Source organism: Sminthopsis crassicaudata, chromosome 2 (genome assembly GCF_048593235.1).
Source record: "Sminthopsis crassicaudata isolate SCR6 chromosome 2, ASM4859323v1, whole genome shotgun sequence".
Classification (NCBI taxonomy): domain Eukaryota; kingdom Metazoa; phylum Chordata; class Mammalia; order Dasyuromorphia; family Dasyuridae; genus Sminthopsis; species Sminthopsis crassicaudata.
Window position 1 is genome coordinate 615,245,869 of NC_133618.1, and position 19,996 is coordinate 615,265,864.

Below are 19,996 nucleotides of genomic sequence, written 5' to 3' on the forward strand. Positions count from 1 at the left end.
ATAAATAGGGAATAGCTGAGCATATGGAGAGGTAGTATGATAGACAAGATCTTTCCTGGGAAATGCATGGACACACAGGATAACTTTTTGAATATCTTTTGTAGCTTACAGATGCTTCAGCAAGACCAAACATTGATACAGAAAGGGATTCAGGCCCTTATATTGATACAATTCACAAGGCCACCTGGAAGAACTCTTTATATTTTTCTCTTAACTTTTCTTCTTTCTCTTCTTTTTTAATAGTCCCTCTCATATTTTGTCTTTTCACCCTGAAATTGCAAAATAATCTAGTGACCTCTCTGAAGCAGCATTGGCACATAGACCCTTCCTTATCTTGGATACATAGATGTTAATGCTGCTACTGACTTGCAGGACAGAATATCAAGCCCTAACATATCTTTAAAAATACCTCCAGGTAACTTTGTATAACAGGCAACTGATCCTAAGAACTGGATAAGATAGTGCTACCCCTTTCTCCCTATCTAGTGCTTGAGTTTGAGATATGATTTGATGTGGAAAAATATTATTAGTAGAAACTTTCTATACAACACTAGAAAAACTAATATTTAACTTCTTTTTGATAAGTTGGTCAAGCCAGACTAAGAGTTTTAGAGTTTCTTGGCTCTTATGAAGCCAAGATGTGGGGGAGGACTGCTCACTCACTCAGAAGGAACCTGTCTGAAACTAATTCTCAATACTTCTTATTGTGGGTCTCCCCTTCCTTCCCCTGCCCTGATTCCACATGGCCAAGTCACTTAATCATATCCTTATTCACAAAATAATGAAAATAATAAGGATTATTGGAGGATGAAATTAAAATCATGTATATAAAAACCTTTATCCTAAACATATGTCAACTTTTATTACTTGCTATCTTTCTTCCAGCTTTAGAATAACATAGGAATATCAATTTATTTAATTGCTGCTTCTGCTTTCTACAAATCAGTACACAAGCCAGGTGCATTAACTATAGAAGTTTTGATGGACCCCTGTTCAGAAGAAGAAAAGCGCTATTGGTCCTTCTGTATAGATTTGCTCTCCTTGAAAAATTTCTGCACAAACAAGAAAATGGTATTTACACACATATATTGTATCTAGGTTATATTGTAACACATGTAAAATGTATGGGATTGCCTGTCATCGGGGGGAGGGAGTGGAGGGAAGGAGGGGACAATTTGGAAAAATGAATAAAAAAGAAAAAAAAGAAAAAAGAAAAAAAAGAAAAATTTCTGCACATCAATCACCATGCTGGTTGGGATATGGTGGGAAGAGCATCTAATTGAGAGTCAGAAAACCTGGGTTCAAATATTAACTCTTGAAAGTAACAACCTCACCATGCTCATGTCATCATCTTTATTGTGTTTAATTTAAACATATGTGTATGTATATATAAATAGGCATATATATTTACATATATATATGTGTGTGTGTGCATATATTATATATATATGTATATATACACATATACAAACACACATTCCTATATAGAAAGAGAATATGTATACAGAGAGGGGGAGAAAGAGAAAGAGAGAGAGAGAGAGAGAGAGAGAGAGAGAGAGAGAGAGAGAGAGAGAGAGAGAGAGAGAGAGAGAGAGAGAGAGAGAGAGAGTAGGGAACAAACAACATCACAACAAAACTCCCCTACCATTGGAAATTCAAGCCGCTGCTAAGAATTTGTGGAAAGAAAGCAGTCAGGGAAAATGATCCTTCACCAGAAAATAGCAAAAGTTAAGAGATAATGAAATTTTTAAAGAGCTGAAGCCAGCATTTTATAATTTCTAGAGCTATATCAAGTTTGATTTTATTTTGCAGTAACAATATTTGGAACATTTAATACCAAAAAAAATGCTGAGTTAATCAGAGATTCCATACCTGAAAATTAAGTTGTTAAAATCAATAAATGACACAGTTGCTCCTGAGGTTTATGAATTGTGTAATAATGTATTATGAGACCAAGATGAATTCCTAACCCATAATAGAAAACCTAAAATCAGGAGACCTGAGTTTTACTTGAAATTGACCAGGACTGAATGACCTCTTGAGCCAATCACTCAATTTCTCTGGATTTTTTATTTTTCTCCTTTATAAAATGAAAGATAAAGTCTGAACAACTTCTAGAAATCCTTTTCAGTTTTAACATTCTAGGAATTCCTTACCTCAAATGATTGATTGTCAGAATAGAAATTTGGAGTATCCTGGGTGCCTGACGGGGTTCAGATATCTTACAGAAGGTAGGTTCCTCCCATAAATCACTTGATGAAAGTGGGTTTTTTTCCTCCTACATATAAGACCACCCTTTGTTCTTTTCCTGTTTGTGGGTACATTGTGTCTTTGAACAGATAATTAGCTTTTGTTCTTTTGCACCCTCTTAAATTTTAGCACAGTATTATTTGTGGCTTAATCAAAGACTTCTTCAACAATGAAGACTATGTTATTTGATTAGTCCCAAGGAAAGTATAGTTACCACAATGATTTCAGTGCCATATGGGGGAACAGCTGTGGATAAAAAGCTGCCCACAGGAGTAGTTTCCTACCCAAGAAAACAATGAGGAAATGAAGAGTGAATCTTCAGTGTATTTTAGTGACTCTGAGTCAGACAAAGTTCCTCATGGCATTAATCACAGATTATTTCCTGATGTCTCAATGTGCTTTCTCAGGCAATAGGACCTTTGCCTTTGTCTCTGCACCCAATAAGAGACTTCCCAGCTACATTTACTCTCGGCAAATTCACCAGTACCAGAGACATCTCTGGTTTGACTCAGAAATGAACATGAGCTAACCACAATTGGAGTGAAAAAATTCAGAATTATTTTTCTTTATTTGGTGGAATTTTTTTACATCTAAAACTCTAGTGTTTTTTACCATCACCACCATATTAATGTTGTCTCTTGCTAATTGATTCAGTTCATTTGTCCATTCATTCATTCAATAAATACTTACTATGTATAATTCATTGTACTAGACTCTGACAGAAATACAAAGAAAAATAATGACAGTATCTTCTCACAAGAAAATTTTAATCTAATAGATCAGATAATATATATATACATATATATATATAAGCAAATAACTATAATACAATAGAGAAGATGAGTGAGTCCACAATAGTTCTATAGGAACAGTTCTATAAGAATTCATAGATGGGTGTGGGAAAAGGATAGAGGATGACTTTAGGGGTAAGATGTCAATTGACAAGTATAGAAAATTTCACTAGATACAAATGGACAGTAAGGGCATTTTAGGTACAGAGAAGACCTTGGACAAATGGATAAAAGTGGGAAAGCTGAGTGTGTTCAAAGATGCTGGGCTAAAGCACAAGGTACTTAAATGAGCATAATATGAGATAAAGCTAAAAGAAAGGTTTCAGTCAGTTTCTAGAGGATCTTGAATACTGAATTTAGATTTTATTTAATAATTCATGGAAAGCTTTTTGAGCAGGGAGCAGTCATGTCTTATTCTTCATGATCCCATTTGGGGTTTTCTTGGCAAAGACACTGAAGCAATTTATTGTTTTCTTCTCCTGCTCATTTGATATATGAGGAAACAGAGGCAAACAAGGTAAGTGACTTGCCCAGGATCACACAACCAATCAGTATCTCAAGGTAGATTTGAACTCAAGAAGAGATGAGTCTTCCTAAGCCCAGTGCTCTATGCAAATCTACCTGCCCAGGGGCTATGATACCTCTTCCTTTTATTCAAAGATGAATATATATGTAAATAGATATATCCATAGATTTCAACACACATATGTATGTTTAATATATACACATATACATGCACACGTGTTTATATATACAGAGGCTTATATAGACATATACATATATATGTGAGTATATATATATATATATATAGAGAGAGAGAGAGAGAGAGAGAGAGAGAGAGAGACAGATCCATATAATATATTTTGCCTGAATTGCAGAAAAAGCCAATAGTCATTGTCATCTCCAGTTTATTCTGAGTTTTTTGTTGTTGCTGTTATTATTGACACAATTCCAACAAGATCATATCATATATTTGCCTTCATCTTTTTTACTTGTACCTACTTTCATTTTCTTCATTTTAAATATTTCAGTTGAATACTAAGGCACTATCCACATACAAATTTGTACTCTTTTGAACAATTTCCCTTTATTTCCTCATTGGAATTATTTCTGTTGTCTTCTGCGCAGTATCATTCTTTTATATATATATATATATATACTCATAGTTTTTTTTTATTTATGAAAAATTCAACTTTTAAAGTCACTAAAGAACCTAAATTGAATAACTGATTCCACAATATTTTGCAAATTTTGTTTATTATACTAAACCTTTATGCCCATTCACATCCCTTAGCCTAATAGGTTTTTTTTAACTAAAAGACCACTTTTTCTTAGAAAAAGAATATAATTAAGCAGAGCAAAGTTATTCTGGTGTTATATGCCTTATTGCACATCTTTAGTCCATCACTTTCCTGAGATATTAGTCCTCTAAAGTCAAGATTGGTCACTAAATTAGTCACAGTTCTCACATCTTCAATATTATTTTCCTTTTCCTTGTCATTTGATTGTTTTCTTGGTACTCTATTTTGGATACAAGTCTTTCCATATTTCTCCATATTACTCAGAATGTCTGGAATGAAATTAATTTTTGGGTCACCTGCCTGGTATATTAAACTAACCTTGCTTTTGAATTTGGCATCATCTGGAACATCTTTGTAAGATCAAGTGGTACAATGGAAAGGAAGGTGATATCTCAGGATTAAGGCTATATGGACAGATTTGACACCAATTTGTTTGCTTGATCAAGACCTTTTATTCCCATCTTCATGGTAGGAAAATACCAGTAATTTACTTCATATTTCTAGTATTGGTCTGCAACTTTTCTCCAAATTAGGATACCAGAGAGTCTAATTTTCATGGTATTACTCTATCACCTGCAGCCTACCAAAAATGTTCACTCCAGTGCACAGGATCATTCTTAAGAGTTTCCCATCCCCCTTGACTTGATTTTTCTTTAAAATTTCTTTTTTTATTAAAGCTTTTTACTTTCAAAACATATACATGGATAATTTTTCAACATTAACCTTAGCAAAACTTGTGTTCCAATTTTCCCCTCTTCCCCCCCCATTTCCTTTTCTAGATAACATGTAATCCAATATATATTAAACATGGTAAAATATATGTTAAATCCAATATATGCATACATATTTAAACAATTATCTTGCTGCATTAGAAAAATGAAATAAAAAAGGAAAAAATGAGAAAGAAAATAAAATGCAAGCAAACAACAACAAAAAAGTGAATATGGATCTATGTTGTTATCCACACTCAGTTCCCATGGTCCTCTTTCTGGGTGTAGATGGCTCTCTTCATCACAGGATCATTGGAACTGGGCTGAATCATCTCATTTTTTAAAAGAGCCACATCCATCAGAATTGATCATTGTATAATCTTGTTGCTGTGTACAATGATCTCCTGGTTCTGTTCATCTCACTTGGCATCAGTTCATGTAGGTCTCTCCAGGATTCTCTGAAATCATCCCGCTGATTGTTCCTTATAGAACAATAATATTCCATAATACTCATATACCATAACTTATTCAGCCATTTTTAATTGATGGGCATCCACTCAGTTTCCAGTTTCTTTCCCTGTAAATTTCTAATCCATAAGATCTTACCTATCCTTTCTCTAAGACCTGTCTGTGACCCTATGATCCAACCTCCCATGCAGTTGACATCCCTTCTTCAGCATCCCTCTAAACTGGTGTTTCTCATGGGTGACCAAGGAATAATAATCTACATACATAAAATGCTAGCAGTCTCCTGTTAGCTTCATTATGCCTAAGAATGTAACTAACATATGCATGTCCCATAAAGATGTTCTTTTCTCCCCACTTACCACTGATTGTGAAGTGGTCTATGTTGGTGTCTGCCCCTACTGGAGTCACATCCTTGCTTCTAGGTGAGCAGAAAATCTTTTATGGCTGCTTCAAATCAGACTTTTCTATCAAAGGTGATCATTTACATAGAAGTCAAAAGATTGATTCACTCATTTTCTAACTCTACTGGTCTGTTGATTTGTGTCATGTAAGTCACAGTTTTAGAGTAATAGACCCTTGAAGAGCAGGCACTATATACATCAATTTACTCTGTGGTCCTTAGCTGAGAACCATGCAGAGAGAGTCATTTCATAAATGCTTTTTGAACATAATGATGATGGTTATGGCTTTGCTAATTCAGGACCACTGTACTCTGATAGAGCAGCCAAGAAGAAAAAAAATCAGCAAAGGAGCCAGACCTTTTTTAATGTGACCACAAGCACATTATTTTTAATTAAAACCCTCTTGGGCTTAGCAGCTGAGAATAAAGAGAAGCTCAGAAGGCAGGATGCTCCTAGATTTACCTTCATCTTCACCTAGTGGTCAGCCAGATCAAGCATAACATTAAATTAGGATCTATATGGCACCCAAAATGACTACCCAGCAGGTGTAAACCTAACTACCCCTAAGTAGTACTCCTGATCTGAATTAAGATAATGCCCTTTGAGGAATTTGCACTGGAGGCAGAAAAGGACAGTTTATGTATATGTTTTTGTCTTTTAAAGCCCTTGAAAACCTAGCTCCCTTTATATTTTTTTTGGTGTATTGGTCAACTTGATCTTCTTAGAAGGTACTCCATCGCCTAGGCATTTTCACTGTTTGACCCCCATGTCTCTCCTTCCTTTTCTCTACACTCCTGGTTTCCTGGATTCCCCAAGTCCCTCAAAATCCTAGATTTTGCAAGAAGCTTTTCCAGGTTCCCCCTTAAAGCTCCTGCATTAATGAGCCTCCTCAGATGATCTCCAATTTGCCTTGTATATATTGTTTATACAAAATCATTTCTTGTTGTGTCTCCCTTTCTTCCTTTCCCTCCTCCCAATTAGATTGGGAGCTTCTTAAGGGAAGAGCTATTTATTTTCTTTCTTTGAATCTCCAATACTTAGAAAAATATTTAATAAATATTTATTGAATTGACTCCTTCTAGTTACTGTTTCAGTGTTGTGTTACATTTTGATGCCAAAGTTAGTTTGAAACCAATATGGTTATAACCCAAATCTGCTGATATTGGTATATATCTAGCTTATATTTAATGCATGCCTATGAATAGCACACTTTTTTCTCCATACCTGTTCTTTTACCAGCTCAGTGTCCTTCCATAAGTGGAAGGAGAAGAGACAACGGAAATGCCTTCCCAGGCTCAAACACTTCGTTACTGCTCTATTCATATTTATGTCAACATTATATATTAAGAAAACTCATGTGAAGACATTTAGGAAGTAGAAAGAGAAATTATGGTGGAATGCATCTGGGTGAAGATTGACGGAGGCCGTAACAAAAGTAATGCTGCCAATGGGGTATACTAAGGATCACCTGAACAGAAAGAAGAAACAGATGATTTTGATTGAGAAAGTGGTCTTGTGTTATAGACTCATAGAATCATAGATTTAGACCTGGGATAGATGTTGGACATCATGGAATCCAATTCCTTCATTTTATAGATGAGGAAACTGCTCCCTAGAGATGGTAAATGCTTTGCTCAGAGTTAACAAAAGTGGTAAGAACATGAGTCAGCATTCAAAGGCAAGTCTTCTTCAGAAAATCCATTTCTCTCTTTCCTATGCCATTATGCCCTGGATATTTAGCCTGATAAATATAAGACTTGTGGAATACAAATGGATGGGGACTATGAGAGCTGACTCCAAGTATATATAAAGGATTGTGGATTTAATAAAGTCTCAGAATTGTTGTTTAACCTCAAAGGGCAGAAGCAGAAACAACAGATGAGAATCTACCTAGATTTACCTAGTTCAAACCTGGTTTGATTTCATTTGATGTTGGGGAATTTTTTCTTTTGCAAAAATTACAGCAATCTAAAAATGTAAGGGACTGCTTTATGAGGAAATAGGTTTCCTTTCATTAGAGGTTTTCTAGGGAAGAATGAAAGTCTACTTTTTATATGTGCTTTGTAGAGGATTTTCTTCAAGAACTTTAAATTAGATTGCTTCTGAAATTCTTTTCAACTATGGGATTCAGTAATTTAGGGACGGCAGAACTGATGGGCTTTATTCTTCCCTTAGTAAAGGAGGAAATGCAGAATAAGCTATGACAAAGTAAAAAAAAAATTCCACTTTCACACACACACAAACATAAACGCATGAATACATGCACATGTACATATTTATATTATATATCACATATATATAATGCACACATTATATTTACACATATACACACAAATCTTGTTACTTTGTAGTACACTTTGTATATCTTTTCTCTTAAGAAAATAGTAATAACAATAATCATAATATTTTACATATTCCCTGAGGGCAGGGATCATATATTTTATCATCTTTGAATGTCCAGGGATTAAAGAAGTCATTTGCACTTAGCTGTTAATAAATAAAGATATGGTGAGATAGTGATTTATTCTTTATAACTCCCTTTCCCATTCATTCTTATTTCATCCTCATTAGGGCTTTCTGAAGGAAATCGTGCAAATACTATGACTGCCTGCTCTAAATTGGTGAACCTAGAATTCCTTCTCAAAGATGAGGAAACAAGTTCTCATCACTTGTCCAAGGCTGCAAAATAGGAAACCGTGAATACTGTACTCTGTCTACTGTTGCTAGGGAGACACTGGGGTTGATTGAATAAGGGATGGGGGACTAGAGAGCTTAACGTGGTCAAACCTGAATTTTAGAAGATCATTTTCAACAGTGAATAGAGCATGAACTGGAAGGGAGAAACTTGAGGCAAACCGACCCAGGGCAGACTCTTGAGGGGGTAAGATCCTGCAGCAGAGTGGTTGAAGTGAGGTGTGAGAGGAGAGAAGGGCTTATGTAAAAAAGATGTTACAAAGTTCACAATGACAGGTCTTGAAAACAGTTTGGATAGGGGATGGGAGGCAGGTGAAGGTGGTGAAGAGTTTATGATGGTACTTAGGTTATGAGCTTGGGCAACTGAATGCATGATAGTATCTTCAATAAGTAATAAGGAGAAGAAATGAGGATTTTTAGGGCAAGACGTATTGAACTTAAGAACATCTAATTACATATGACTATTGGACAGTTGAAAATTTGAGTCTGTAGGCTGGGGTAATTGGTTCATATGTTAATATCTTTTGCAGTTGCTTATGAATATGGCTAGTCTCCAATGGAAAGTAAGTCCCTTGAAATCAGGGACTATTAAGTTGTCTTTATATACCAGTGCAATAGTACCTAGCACACAGTAGTTGCTTAATAAATACTTATTAGATTGAGTTGAATTGGAAACAATTCAGTCATAGAAAGGAATATCTGCTTAAATATTAATTTTTGCAAAGCTGGAAATCCGTCAGGGGATATTTGTACTCACATTAATCTAAATGTCTAGAGAGTGATTCTACTTACTTTGTTCATACTTTATCTGCAAAACTTGGCAAAGATCTTATTCTTAAATGATTGCTTAAAAAACAGGGACATTATTGTGTTGCTTATCTTATCTATCACTTTCCACTAGACTGGGAAAGGCAATGGATTCTGCCATAATGGAAGTCAGGAGATCTGGATTCTTATCCAAATGCTGCTTCTTGACAGTTGTATGACCTTCATCAAGTCAGTTTTCTCGCTTTCTGAGCTTCAGGTCCCTTATGTATAAAATGAGCATCTTAGAATAGCCTCCAACACCCCTTACAGCTCTAAATCTATAATGCTCAGTGCTCATTATTATAATTAGCTAGCATTTATAAAGCACATTAAGGCTTCCTAGAGCTCTACATATGTTATCCCATTTGGTTTTCACAGTAACTCTGGGAGGTAAATAGTATTATTATTTCAGTTTTATAGATAAGGAAACTGAGGCAAATAGGGATGAGTCCCTTGCCCAGAGTAACACAGCTAGTTAGTATCTAAGGCCAGATTTTATAGCTCTTGAAGATGAGTCTTTTTGACTTCAAGTCCAGCCCTCTGTGTACTCTGGCACCACCTAGCTGCTTCATTCACAGTGTCTATAATCCCTAAACCCCACTCACTGGTTCAGTAGTCCTTCCCATTTTGTTTCACATTTTCCCACCCTCTAGCATCCTAACTCAGGTGCTATTACTATGTGGGTTTTTTCTTTATTTTTACACTGAAACCTTTCCCACTAAAAAGAAAGAAATATTATTTAACTTGCAAAGTTGAGAGGTATTCTTCAAGTCGCTCTGCATTCTTTTCCAAGAAAGAATAATTTACACACAGAGCATAGATAACATGATTCCCTAGCCATGGAGAAAGATAAATGTTGAGGACTCATTATAGGCTACTAAAAAATCCTCCCGGCTCTCCATATCTTCTGGAAATAAGATACATAGTCCTATGTCAGTATTGCTCAGATCTATGATCAGCTCTCCAGGAGAATCTATATTTGTTAGTAAGATACTCTAGTGGATTGTTACTTAGTCTTAATAACAGAATGGGTGTTGACTCAGACAAACTGAGACATGGGAAAGATCTTAACTTTAGGAGGCTAAAGTCTCCAATTGCATCTGGGGCCATCTCCAGTCATCTGGATCTATATCTGGCCACTGGACCCAGATGGTTCTAGAGGAAAGAGTGAGGCTGATTATTTTTACAACTCTGTCTCACTTAAATCCAAATTACTTCCAAGTCAAAACATCTTCCTCATGTCATTGGTCCTCTTGAAGAAAAAAGGACCAAAAATAACAATGTTAGTAGATTTACTTTTTTAGGAATACCTTGGACTTGTCTACATTGGCATAAAGGAAATAAGCACTAATAAAGCATTTACTATGTGCCAGGCGCTATGTTAAATGCTTTATTAATATTATCTCATCTGATTCCCTCTGAGGTAGGTAATATTATCTCTGTTTTAGAGATGAGGAAACTGTGGCAAGCACAATTAAGTGCCTGGCTTAGTGTCACACGATTACTAAGTGTTTGAAATCAAATATGAACTACAAACTTCTTGACTCTAGGTCCAATACTAACCATTGCATCACCCAGCTGTCTTTGATGAGACATTCTCTACTAGTTCTATAAAACACAGTTTACAGTAGAATAAAGGAAAATGTTTATAAATGAATACCAATTGCCTGCAGCCCAATAGATAAGACTCATTTGATTGCCACTGACCACCAGAGTCTTTACTTCTCTGACTTCCTTATCTGCTTTCCCTTCTTAGTGACCCAAGAAGAGAACCCTCATCCAAAGTCACTGACATTGTTAAAACTGTTACCAATCTCCCCATCCTCAAGGCCTTTACAACTTAGCTTTCATCTCTCAGGAAGGGCGGGAAGAAGGGAAACTGAGGGCTGTCATTTCCTTCATTGTTCCTGCAGAATTCTTTACTTCTGCTATGCAGCTAAGGTCTCTGTTCTCTCCCTACCCTTTTCCCCCCAGCCCCTCTGTGTTCTTCTCCGTCTTTCCAAAGGGATCTTCTGAGATCCACCATGACCTATTTCCTTACCTCCTAAGATCACTAAAACTCAGAATCTACACTTCCCCTTTTTAAGAAAGTGTTATAATTGGAATGTACTCCCTTATCACTTTCAGATTCTTTCTTTTCAGTCACTTTGGCTCACCTAAGTAAATCCCTTCCAGACCTCTGTGATTTCTCAAGTCAGAATAGTCCTCCCTAACCACTCCACTACTCATTCAAACATGTTATCTCTCTTCATTATAATATAAGCTCCTTGAAGTGGGGGCCATCTTGACTTTATATTTGCATATCTATCTTTTTACACAGTGCTTGGCACATAACAAGTACTTGGCAAATGCTTATCCATTCATTCCCTCAAGTGCTCTCAACTGTTGTTCCAAAAGGTGTTAAAGTCCCACAGAAACCCCATCACTATTATTAGCATGACAGAGCTGTCCCCCTTTACATTAGCACACGGATGACACTATGGGAATCTAAACAGAAGGTTAAGAATTTGTTCTGATTTTTTAATTGAACCCTGAGCTCTCTAAGATTTCACAGCACTGAAAAGTCAGACCCAGAAAAAGCTGAACTGTTAGCAATAAAATGCCCAGATTTGGATTCAGAGATGGAGACTGAATGATTCAGTGACAAGCCATGAAGTGCATATAAAGAAAAGAATTATTAGCATTAAATGATTGGTAATTTGATGTGTTGGGAGCTGAACACTGAGACCCCATACAGATCATTTAAAAATTAAGAGACTGCTGAGCAAAGGCATAGGCTGTTGGCAGAGCACCTTATTAACTCAGAAAGAATGGTTGTGATATGTAAATAGTGGTAGTTAGCATTCCTCCCAGAGATCTCCCCACTCCTAATGTTCTCCGGAGAAACAGAAAACTGGAGTGGGTGCAATTTAGCTCTAAGAGAAAAATATCTCTCCACACTGAGGAAAGAGATTTTTACATAATTCCTCCTAGGCAGGCCAGGGAAGAAAAATAGAAGGCAGCAAAATTAATTGACTCCTCTCCTCCCTCCCCCTCTCATGATCTGTTTTAAATTGTTGCATCATTTCTTTGTCTCTTATCTATCAGGCTCTGTGAGGAGCATTCTCTCCCTGTTGCTTCCATGAGATATCTCCCCAAGTGGCTTTGAAAATGACCAAATTCAGGCGTTTAGACGGAATTCTGAGATGGCTCCCTCCCAGCCCTGCCTGCCTGGGGGTTCAAGGGGGAGACTTCTCTCTGATCTCCTAATCGTGGCCACCTTGTAGCATTTCCATGGTGGCCATACTGGAGCTTGCTCTTTTTTTCTCCCTCTCTCTCCCTTTGCCTGCTCTCTTCCTGCCTCTCCCTTTCTCATGCTCATTCCCACCCCCCCCACCCCTTGCTGAAATACAAGCCCAGCAGTGATTCAGCCCCATCTCACTCAATGCATTACTCAGTGGGCAGCCTGACACAACACTTCCCTGCGGACCAGTGCACTTATTATTTCTCCTAATGTAGGACCTTATCAGATCTGCTATGAGCCTCATGCTCTCAGTGCCCTTCCCCCATCCCCCCAATGACAGCCTCCACCCCTCCCATCTTCTCCTCTAACTCAGCCTTGGACAGGATCTCAGATTCTCGCTCTTGATTTGATTCTTGTAGAGTCCGAGCTTCCGTTCTGCACAAATAGTGCATGGGACTGGGGACACGAGCCTTAAGGCTCCTGCTTCTCTTCCTGAGGCATATTAATAACATTGAAGTGTGGCCAATTAGGGGAAAGAGCCAGGTCCAGCCCCTTATGTCTATGCTCTAGTGATTTATCGACAGTAATTACTGAGGCACTTAATGGTTAGTTTGGATGGGAATTAATTCTTGGCCGGATAAATAATACATTAAGGTTTATTTAGTCAAATGCAAGACATCCCTTCCAAGGCCAGTTGTGAAAGTGAAGAGAACTGAAGCTCACTGGGGAAGCCGGGCTCTGGGAAACTACTGCCAGGGGGACGGGATATGTCACGATGAGATGCAACAGGGAGAGAGGCAACAAGCCAGGAGGTTGACAGCATGCTCAGGACTATAAGGAAGAACACCCCGGAAGCAGGAATATGTTGAGTCCAAAGATAAGACAGGCAAGAAGAGGTAAGTAAAACTTTTATGCCTATTATGCTCCCCCCAAAAAACCCAAACCATTATATTTCTCTGATTACATTAACCTTTATGAAAATTGTGAATTGTCCTCCCCCACCCCATCCCTTCTTACACTTTGCTGATGGATGTTAAATCAAGGCTTTCTTTCCATGCGCCAGATGCTTTGTGGCAGGTGTTTTTCAGGAGGCTCTAGAGGCTCTCAGCTTAAGGGTTGTAGCATCCTTTATGAGCCACTCTGCTATCCCATGAGCTCAGTGGAAGAGCAGCACGGGCTCCACAGACAATCAGAGACTGTCCACCTGAAGAGGGCACTTAGTACTACTAACACCCGCCCAACAGATATTTGTGTGCTGGTATCCAAGAGGGTTCATTCTTTACCCATGTGCAATTTACATGACTAACAGCCCTTCCCATCTTAGAGCACTTATGGGGTTCCCCCTCTGTCTTTTAATCTCTCAGGGTAATCATGTGGCATGTTACTGTGGAGCAACTTTAAGTTTGTAAAACTTTTTTTTTCTTTTTAAAAAGGAAGAAACGTCCAGTTTTCACTATCACAAATACATATTAGTCTGCAGAACACATTTCCTAGTTGAATGTAGTTTTTGGCTTCCCTGCAGATCAGGTATTAGGTTCTTGTTAAAATAATCTAGTCGCTATTCCCAAGAGGTCTAACTAGAGTGCAGTCTGGAAGCCAGGTGGCTGGAGCAAAGGGAGGAAGCTATTACGGGGGCTTTATTACTTCCAGCACCACAGACAGAGGAGAAGCAGCCTCTGTCCACCGCTGGAAAAGACAAAGAGAGAGAAAAGCACCATGGCAAGGAAAAAACTTGGGCTGAAGATGGCATGGGAGGATGCAATTCATGACAAAAGACAGGCAGATGATCTAGGCTGGGTGTGTGAGCCCTTTTCTCCAATGTGGAACAGGTTGGAGTGAGTGAATGTATGAATTCTCGGGGGAAATCACAGCTCCTTCTTAAACCCTGAGGTGCTTAGCTAGAGGGAAGCCCATTTTACCTTGTTCTCCTTAGACCCCCATACATCTTCCTATCAAAAAATATAATTTACTGTTTGTCATTCAGTTGTTTTCATGGTGATTAACTGGGAAAACATACACTCCCTACAGAGTTTGTGGGGAGAGGAATGTACTCTGGCTGACCACCTGCCATACCTAATATTAAAGTGAAGGCAAAACCTATGTGAGACCTATAGCAGAAAACTCTCAATCTGATTCCACTTAGAAATCCATCTGTTTTAGCCGATCAATAGAGTTCATACAACTCTGTATTTTTTCCCTTTTAATGTGTTCTCCTTATGAAAAGATTTTGTATATACTATACATTTGCTTATTTAGTACATGTTTTATCCCCATATCATCATCACCTAGCCAATGAAAAGTAAGTTCCATGAAGACATTATTCTGCCTTAATATGCCCAACACCTGACTGAGTCACCCAAGAATGTCACTTAAGCTCTCCTACAAGCTAGCAACTTTTAGTGTTGCTCTAGGCAATTCTCTTAGACTCAAAATTGCAGAAAAGGTGCTGACCTGCCTTGGTCTAGGGGATTTCATCTTCTAGCAGTTTCCTGATGAAATGATAGACTAGTTCTTATCCTTAGCCCTATTTCTATCCCCTATACCTGTCTCTGCAACACCTAACACAGGCATTTGCATACAGTAAGCATTTACCACCTATGTGAGGAATTTAGTAAATCAACAAGCATTTATTAAATGCCAAATATGTGCCAGACATCATGCTAGGTGCTAGAAATACAAATACCAAAGAATGAAAGAGTGCCTACTCATTAAGAGCTTATATCCTGATAGAGAAGGCAATAAGTGACAGAAAAAAAATGCATTGTTGTTAGGATAAGGGAGCATTAGTAATTAGTGGGATCAAAAAGGCTTTATACAGATGGTTATCTAAGTTATGTTTTGAAGGAAGAGAGGGACTCCATAGACCAGAGGTGAGAAGGGAGTGTATTTCTACTATGGGAATGACAAGCATAAAGGCACTGTGACAGAAAATAAAGTGTTTTATGTGAGGGACAGAGAAAAGGTCAGTTTGTCTAAATCACAGAGAGCAGAATGGGGAATAAAATACAATGAAACTAGAAAGATAGGTTAGATCCAGGTTATAAGAGTCTTTAAAAGCTAAATAGAAAGGGTTATATTTTGTTAGAGAGGCCACAGAAAATCACTGGGGTTTAATTGAGTCAAGGAGTGAAATTTGAGTTAAGATGGGCAATTAGGAGACTGTTGCAATAATCTAGATGAGAGGTGATGAGGGCTGAACTAAGGGTGTAATTGTGTGAGTAAAGAAAAGGTAGAAGATGTTAGAATTGGATTAAATAGATTTGAAATACTGGTAGACTACTAACCCATATTACCACCTCTGGTTATAATATGTGTACATCAACAAGCTTGATTTATACCAATGACAACTTTAACTAGTGCTACTAAGTCATCCTTAATTCAATTGAGTTCAATAGCATATTAGATAGATGGATATAGTGGACACTGAAGATTTATTGATAACATATGTGTGTGTGTGTGTGTGTGTGTGTGTGTGTGTGTGTGTGTGTGTGTGTGTGTGTGTGTGTGGAGTGAGAAAGGAGGAAGGGAGATGGTGAGAAGGGAGAAGGTAGAAAGAAAGAAATCCAGGGATAGACAGACATAGTCAGAGACAGAGAAGAAAGAAAGAGTGAATGACTGAGAAACATAAAGAGAGAAACAAGAGAGGAGAGAAAGAGGGAACAGACAAAGAGATAGAGACAGAGACAGAAATATGCTCACATTCTATTAGAGGAAGGGGAACAATACTATGCTTGAACCAACTCTATGGCTTCTGGTTGTTACATTTTCAATGTAAGCATTTACACCTCAAAAATAAGCAAATGCTACAAATAAGGACTCAGTTTATGATTTTGTTGATTGTCTAGATTTAAGAAAGTAATGGAGAAAATGTTAGTACATATTAAAATTAAATCTTGCATGTATTTTTTTGGAAAGCAAGTTGCTAAACATTTACCAGCACAACCTTGAGGGGGAGGATATATGCATGTACACAAATTAGTATAAAATAAGATACAATGAGGAAAGGAAGAGATACAGAGATGCTCTAGGATCTGGGAAGAAAGAGATAACTTTTAACCTAGGGGAATCTCACATCTAGTAGCCTGTTTCCCATGCATTAGGAATAGTGTGCAACATTTAAAGTGTCTCTATCCATGAGTTCAGAACAGATTCCTACAGAAGATCTAAGTAGTGATTGTTGGCTGGTGCCAGCCTGATGACTCTCTTAAAGAATTATCTTCTATTCTCCAAGTGGCCATAATCCAGTTCTCTACTAAGCAAACATCCTTCTCCTTTGCCTTATAGGCAAAAAGGAGAGTCTAGTTACCATCCATCCAAATCTTTACTTTTCAACTCAGTTGTCAGCAAAATGGGTTGCTTTCCTCAAGGGGAAGTATGGTTTTTTGGAGAACACAAGCAGCTTTCCATTGGGCTAAAACATTGCTATGTTGATCACTAGCTCATTACTCTAACAGACTTACCTGAGTCATTCAGAACTCCTGTTCATTTAAACTTTGCTTCTGTAATTCTAAATGTCCTTCAAGTTTTTGTTATAGCAAATGCTATTGGCTAAACATATTGAGAGGCTTAAGTTTGATCTTTTCATCAAGTTTATTTTTTTCTTTTAGCTAAAAATATCCTACAAGATCACATTTAATTAATAAATCTTTTCACAAAGTTTATTTTTTCCTTTTAATTAAAAAATCCTACAAGCTTACATTTAATATAATTCAAAATGATAAAATAATACAAGATCGCATTTGTTTGGTTTGTTTTGGTAATTCGAGTTCTGTTTAAATGACCTAAAAGAGTTTGGTATATTAAAAAGAAGCAAGGCAGTGAAAAAAAAAATTGAACTTAACAAACACCAGATAAGATGAGCATTTCCACATGCAAATTATTCATAAAACTCCAAGTCTCTATTATGTAAAACTTGCTTTTTTCCTCTAATTCATTCTCTTTTTTACATTACTTAAACTTCTCCCTTTATCCCTCCTCTTTCTCTCTCCTGAAGAGCTCAATAAGTTATGATATAGCATGTCACAGGACTTTGAACCATACAAGGACCCAGCCTGGCGCAGGAAAGAAGCTGCTATGTAATCAGGAAAGATTTGTGTTTGAGTCCTGCTATCCCCAGCACTTGCTTCTTTCCTTCCTTTTTTTGGAGGGGTGGATGGCTGGGTAAACAATTGAGGTTAAATGACAGCCAGATAAAAACTTCTGAGGGTAACTTTGAACTCAAATCCTCCTGACTGCAGGGCCAACACTCCAGTACTTGCTAATTGGATGGTCAGAGTTAAATTGTAGCTTTACAGATTGAGAGGTGGAAGGAACCTCAAAAGTGATCATTTTGACCTCAAGAGTTTATTCTAACCTGAGAAAATGAGATGCACTGGGAACTGTCACCATGCCCTATTGCCTCCAAACTTAGTTCTTTTTCACTGGGCAGAACTGCCTTGATTTCCTCCTCTATAAAATCAGAAAAATCTAATACCCAAAATGTAATGGGAGAGGCTCAAATAAGATAATATATATATACATATATGTATATATATATATATATATATATATATATAAAACAACATATAAATGCTCTACCTCTTGCTCTTATGTTAAAAAGATCTCTGAAAACATCTATAAACTTAGGCAAAGTAGGAAAAACCAGTGGCTTAAGCCTCCAAGAAACCACATATTAAGAAAGGAAATTTTTGTTTTGTTTTGTTTTCATTGAAATTGTAGTCCTATTCTTTTTCAGACTGTTAATACTTCCATTTGCAATATTGTGATGACATTAAGAATGGGAGAAGATAAGAAATATTTTGTGCTTTGCTTTAAAAAATACAATCTTTCAGGTCAAAAGAGTGAACTCACATAGAATTCAGACCCATCAACACCACCAAAAGTGCACATTCTATAAAGGCCACATGGAGCCATATCTTTGTCTTTCTCATCTTAGCAACCTCAGCACTTAGTAAACTTTCCCAAATACTATGGACAATTAATACTGTTGACTTTTTACATGATTGCTATTCTCATAGAGTATTTCTATTTCTTGAAGAAAATTCAGAAAAGTAATCATTGCCTTACTGGGTATACATTTTCAGTCAAGAGTCATATTAGCATTCAAAAGTTTGCATCTTGCATTAGAAGGATTTTGTGTATGTTGATTTTAGTCTCTCACAATGAGATTGCAAGATTGTGAAGGCAGAGGAAAGCCATTATTTATTTCATTCTCAGGATTCTTTTTTTTTTTTTTTTTCTCTCTAAACTCAGCTAAGTGGTACAAGGGATAAACTGCTAAACCTTGAATCAGAAAGATCTGTATTAAAATATGACCTCAGGAATTTTCTAGCTATATGATTCTGGGCTCACTTAATCTCTACCTCAGTTTTCTTAACTGTAAAATGGAGGATAATCATAGAATTATCCTCACAATGCTGTAGTGAAGATAAAATGAGATAATATTTATAAAGTATATAATATATAATTGGTACTATATACATGTTCATTTCCTTTCTTTCCCAATTACCTAGAGAGCTATAGTGAGTGTAGGAAAACCAGGGTTTAGGTCAATAGCACATGGATTTGCTTTCTTTGTTCATAAAGTTTTTTCCTCATGGATCATGGCTAATCACAGAGCTTGGAAGGTCAGCGTGGGGTCCCATTCCTTCTTATCCTACTGGTCTTATTCCCACACTGGCTTCCCCTAAATTTCAAGGCTTGAATGCACTTGGAAAAGGGAAGATTTCTTTCTCCATATTGCTCCTTCCTAGTTCCCAGTGTCCTGATGAATTAACCACAGAAACTAGAATTCTTAGCTATAGCTATGAATGCCTAAAACTGTAACCTGGTGTGTTTCAAAATAATAGATAACTGATATTGGCACTTTGCAAGACATTCACTCAGGATTATTCCTTTATTAAAGTCAGGAAGACCTGAGTTCAAATGTGGCCTCACACACTTAACTTCCTAGCAATGTGACCCTGGGCAAGTCACTTAACCCCAATTGCTTCAGCAAATATATATATATATATATATATATATATATATATATATATATATATATATATATATATATATATATGTATATATGTATATTTCATATAACAAATCTTGCTTATTTGTCAAGAATCATTGTAAAATCAAGATAGTTTAACAATTTATTTCTTTCTGGGGTGAAGAAGTTTGCTTATGTTCTGGTCTTTGCCTGTTTTTCCAAACTAATCGACAAGATAGAAGCAGATCTGGCTTTATAGATGAGCAGAAATCTGATAAGGCTTGGACTTAATGTAATAGAATTAGTTTGGAGAGCTAAGTCACACCTCTTGCTCTTATATAAAAAAAGAAGAAATATTGATTCAGAGAAAATCAG

General features: G+C 36.9%; 1 protein-coding gene across 3 annotated transcripts in view; it reads left to right on the top strand.

Annotated features, from left to right (window-relative positions):
* ARHGAP22 (Rho GTPase activating protein 22) overlaps positions 1-19,996 on the top strand; it is a 400,236-nt gene that overhangs the window by 31,440 nt on the left and 348,800 nt on the right. The window contains exon 1 of one of the 3 annotated variants that reach the window (XM_074296122.1): positions 13,137-13,541. The exons of the other annotated variants lie outside the window; for them this stretch is intronic. Within the exon in view, the coding sequence (XP_074152223.1) occupies positions 13,508-13,541 (34 nt within the window). The 5' untranslated portion in view covers positions 13,137-13,507. Of the gene's footprint in view, positions 1-13,136; positions 13,542-19,996 lie in introns of those variants that run through there. 3 annotated transcript variants of the gene reach the window in all.